General features: G+C 54.3%; 1 protein-coding gene across 1 annotated transcript in view; it reads left to right on the top strand.

Annotated features, from left to right (window-relative positions):
• SNRNP200 (small nuclear ribonucleoprotein, U5 200kDa subunit) overlaps window positions 1–4130 on the top strand; it is a 58839-nt gene that overhangs the window by 40750 nt on the left and 13959 nt on the right. The window contains exons 18-24 of the mRNA XM_014959805.1: window positions 441–593; window positions 707–787; window positions 1279–1362; window positions 2556–2662; window positions 2853–2971; window positions 3468–3622; window positions 3753–3942. Of these exons, the coding sequence (XP_014815291.1) occupies window positions 441–593; window positions 707–787; window positions 1279–1362; window positions 2556–2662; window positions 2853–2971; window positions 3468–3622; window positions 3753–3942 (889 nt within the window). The remainder of the gene's footprint in view (window positions 1–440; window positions 594–706; window positions 788–1278; window positions 1363–2555; window positions 2663–2852; window positions 2972–3467; window positions 3623–3752; window positions 3943–4130) is intronic.

Raw genomic sequence — 4130 nt, forward strand, 5'->3', positions numbered from 1 at the left:
GCTTCAAGCTCCAACAGGGGAGGTTTAGATTGAACATTAGGAAGGAATTTTTCACCCAAAGAGTGGTCGTTGGAACAGGCTGCCCAGGGAGGGGGGGGAGTCCCCATCCCTGGCTGTGTTTAAGGGCCATTTAGATGCAGTGCTGAGGGACATGGTGTAGGGGAGGACTTTGTAGAGTAGGGGAGATGGTTGGACTCGATGATCCCGAGGGTCTCTTCCAACCTAGACCATTCTATGATTCTATGAAATGAGTCCTGTGTGGCTCAAAGCAGGAGAGTATGGAATTGTGGAGCAGGTAAAGCAGGTTTCCTTGGATGATTTGTAGCCTGAGAGGGTGTTTAGCTCGTTTGGAGGTGTCTCCTGGTCGGCACCCTCTGCCCGTGCCACGCGTGGTCAGGTGTTTTCCTGCTGCTTCACTCTGCTGTTGTCCCCCCTGGCAGGTGACGGAGCTGGGTCGCATCGCCAGCCACTACTACATCACCAACGAGACCATGCAGACTTACAACCAGCTCCTCAAACCCACCCTGAGTGAAATCGAGCTGTTTCGGGTCTTCTCCCTCTCCTCGGAGTTCCGGAATATCACCGTGAGGGAGGTAGGGACCCAGCCAGCCCCGAGGGCACCGCTCTCCGTGCTTTGAGGGCAGATTCAGAGCTCGCCCCAAGAGGAACCCGAGGTCTCATCTCTCCTGTCTCAATTTTTCTGCAGGAGGAGAAGCTTGAGCTTCAGAAGTTGCTGGAGAGAGTTCCCATCCCCGTGAAGGAGAGCATAGAGGAGCCCAGCGCCAAGGTCTGTCCCACCCCACCACCCAGGGGACTTCTTCTGCCTGTCCTGAGGGCTGCAGTGGTCTTTTTTGGGGGGAACTGTGATGGGAAATGCTCCTCTGAGGGTTGGGTTTACATTCTCTTCCCTCTGCGGGACATCCTATCCTGGGCTGTGTCCAGAGATGCTCCAAGAGCTGCTCCTTGTCTCTGGTTGTCCTGTGGAGTGGGACATCCTGGACTGTGTCCACAGATGCTCCTTGTCTCTGGTTGTCCTGTGGAGTGGGACATCCTGGGCTGTGTCCAGAGATGCTCCAAGAGCTGCTCCTTGTCTCTGGTTGTCCTGTGGAGTGGGACATCCTGGGCTGTGTCCAGAGATGCTCCAAGAGCTGCTCCTTCTCTCTGGTTGTCCTGTGGAGTGGGACAGTTGGTCCCTGTTGATCATTTCCATCTGCCATGTGTCACAGCCCCAGCAGGATGGGGACACTGAGACCCCCCCTCTCTGTTCTCCTTCCCCAGATCAACGTCCTCCTCCAGGCTTTCATCTCCCAGCTGAAGCTGGAAGGGTTTGCTCTCATGGCAGACATGGTCTACGTTACCCAGGTGAGTGAGGAAACCTGCTTGGGGCTTCTCTCCTTCCTCTCTGGCTTCAGTCCTGTCACGTCTCCGTCTCAGACAACTATTTACACCTTGGAAATTTAATTTGTGGTCGTTAATGGCTTGGAAAATAATGAGCTGTGAGTGGTGAGGTCTAACCCCTGCCAGGATGGGAGTTAGAACTTCATTGGAGTCTCCAGTTTGTAATCAAAATCATTTAGCTCTGGAGGACTAGAGGGTAACCTTCATCTTCTACTACAAAGACCAAGTTCCCAGGGCTGGGAATCAAGTAGGTGTTTGGGCTGAAGGACCTTTAAATATAATTCAGTTCTTGAAAAGGGCTGATAAGAAAGATGGGGAAAGTCTTTTTACCGGAGTCTGTGGTGAGAGGAGAAGGGGGGACAGTTTTAAACTGAAAGAGGGGAGATTTAGGTTGGATATAAAGAAGAATTTTACTCTTGAGGGTGGTGAGGGCCTGGTTGCCCTGAGAAGCTGTGGCTGCCCCATCCCTGGAGGGGTTCAAGGGCAGGTTGGAGGGGGCTTGGAGCAACCTGGTCTCATCAAAGATGTCCCAGCCACTAGAAGGGATGGAACTGGATGATCTTGCAGGTCCCCTCCAAGCCAAACCATCCTGTGATGCCCTGGCCATTCCACCACTTCCCTGGGTTGGAGGGGACCTTGAAGTTTACTAAGACCAACCATCAACCCACCACTGCCCAACCCACCACTGCCCCATGGCCCTCAGCACCGGCTTTGAGATCCCTCCAGGGCTGGTGTTTGGGGAGGGGAGCCCCAGGAGGAGAAGGAAGAGTTTGAAACCAAAAATTAGGAGATGGAGCTGAGATGTGGGGAGGAAATTCTTCCCCCTGAGGGTGGTGAGACCCTGGCCCAGGTTGTCCAGAGAAGTTGTGGCTGCCCCATCCCTGGAGGGGTTCAAGGCCAGGTTGAAGCAACCAGGTTTGAACATTTTAAAGTCTAGATGGTCTTTAAAAGGTTCTTTCCTACCCAAACCATTCTGTTCCCATGTGGTTGGGATTTGAAAATTTTAAAGTCTAGATGGTCTTTAAAAGTTTCTTTCCCACCCAAACCATTCTGTTCCCATGTGGTTGGGCAGGATGATGGGTAGAAAGGAAGGAAGAGCTCAATGTGAGGGTCACAGCCCTGGTCTGAGCCCCCCATTCTCTGTGTGTCCCCCCCAGTCTGCCGGGAGGCTCATGCGGGCCATCTTTGAGATTGTCCTCAACCGTGGCTGGGCCCAACTCACCGACAAGACCCTCAACCTCTGCAAGATGATCGACAAACGGATGTAAGTGCCATCTCAGGGGGGTTTTCTCCGAGGAGCCCTCAGCACAGCCTGGCCAGGGCTGGAAGGAGAGCTCTTGCACCTTCTCGGGGTGTAAAGGAGCTGCCCCGTGTGTCTGGTCTTGGAGAACCTGGTGCTCTTGAAGGGCTTGGTGTCTTGTTCCTTTGGCTCATCCCCCGGGGTGTCCTCGCAGGTGGCAGTCCATGTGCCCCTTGCGCCAGTTCAAGAAGCTGCCTGAGGAAGTGGTGAAGAAAATTGAGAAGAAGAATTTCCCCTTTGAGCGACTCTACGACTTGAACCACAACGAGATAGGTAGGGAGCCACGAGGAGACATGTCCCTCCCTCTTTGTTCTCCTTCTCCCCTTCTCCCTCTCCCCTTCTCCCTCTCCCCTTCTCCCTCTCCCCTTCTCCCTCTCCCCTTCTCCCTCTCCCCTTCTCCCTCTCCCCTTCTCCCTCTCCCCTTCTCCCTACCCAGAAATCGTGGGGTTTGTCCCCGTCTTATTGAAGAAACACCACTGGGAGGGTTTTGGTCCAGCTTGAGCAGGGCAGAGGCTTTTCCTTGGCACCTTCCAGCCGCTTGAATTGCCCATAATGATCCTCCTCCTCACCCAGAAATCGTGGGGTTTGTCCCCGTCTTATTGAAGGAACACAACTGGGAGGGTCTTGGTCCAGCTCAAGCAGGGCAGAGACTTTTCCTTGGCACCTTCCAGCCGCTTGAATTGCCCATAATGACTATTTTTCCAGTTTGGGAGCTGTTGGTCCCCCCCTGTTGTCCATCTGTCCTGATGGCAGCACCTTTCTCTTGCAGGAGAACTGATCCGAATGCCCAAAATGGGCAAAACCATCCACAAATACGTTCATCTGTTTCCAAAGCTGGAGCTCTCGGTCCATTTGCAGCCCATCACTCGTTCCACCCTCAAAGTAGAGCTCACCATTGCCCCTGACTTCCAGTGGGACGAGAAGGTGAGTTGTGGGGCTAAAATAAATCCCCTTCTTGGGGGGTGGAAGGCACTTGTGGGGCAGGATTGCTGGTGTTGAGCTGGAAGGAGAAGCTCTGGACTGGGCTAGGAAGGTAAGGGTTGCCCTTTCTCAGGTCCATGGATCATCTGAAGCTTTCTGGATCCTGGTGGAGGACGTGGACAGCGAGGTCATCCTGCACCACGAGTATTTCCTGCTGAAGGCCAAGTATGCCCAGGACGAGCACCTCGTCACCTTCTTCGTGCCCGTCTTCGAGCCGCTGCCCCCCCAGTACTTCATCCGGGTGGTCTCCGACCGCTGGCTCTGTGAGTCTCCCACCCCAAAATTTTCACAGCAGGGGGGTCTCCTGGGGGCTGGGGGGTGGGATTCAGGTCCTCTCCCAGTGCTGTGCTGGGAGGAAGCCTTCTGAGATCCCAGTCACAGCAGGGTTGGGGATACCGTTATAGAATCATAGAATTGCCCAGGCCGGAAGGGACCTCCAAAGGCCATCTAG

The sequence above is a fragment of the Calidris pugnax genome, unplaced genomic scaffold (genome assembly GCF_001431845.1).
Source record: "Calidris pugnax isolate Ruff unplaced genomic scaffold, ASM143184v1 scaffold457, whole genome shotgun sequence".
In the NCBI taxonomy this organism is placed as follows: domain Eukaryota; kingdom Metazoa; phylum Chordata; class Aves; order Charadriiformes; family Scolopacidae; genus Calidris; species Calidris pugnax.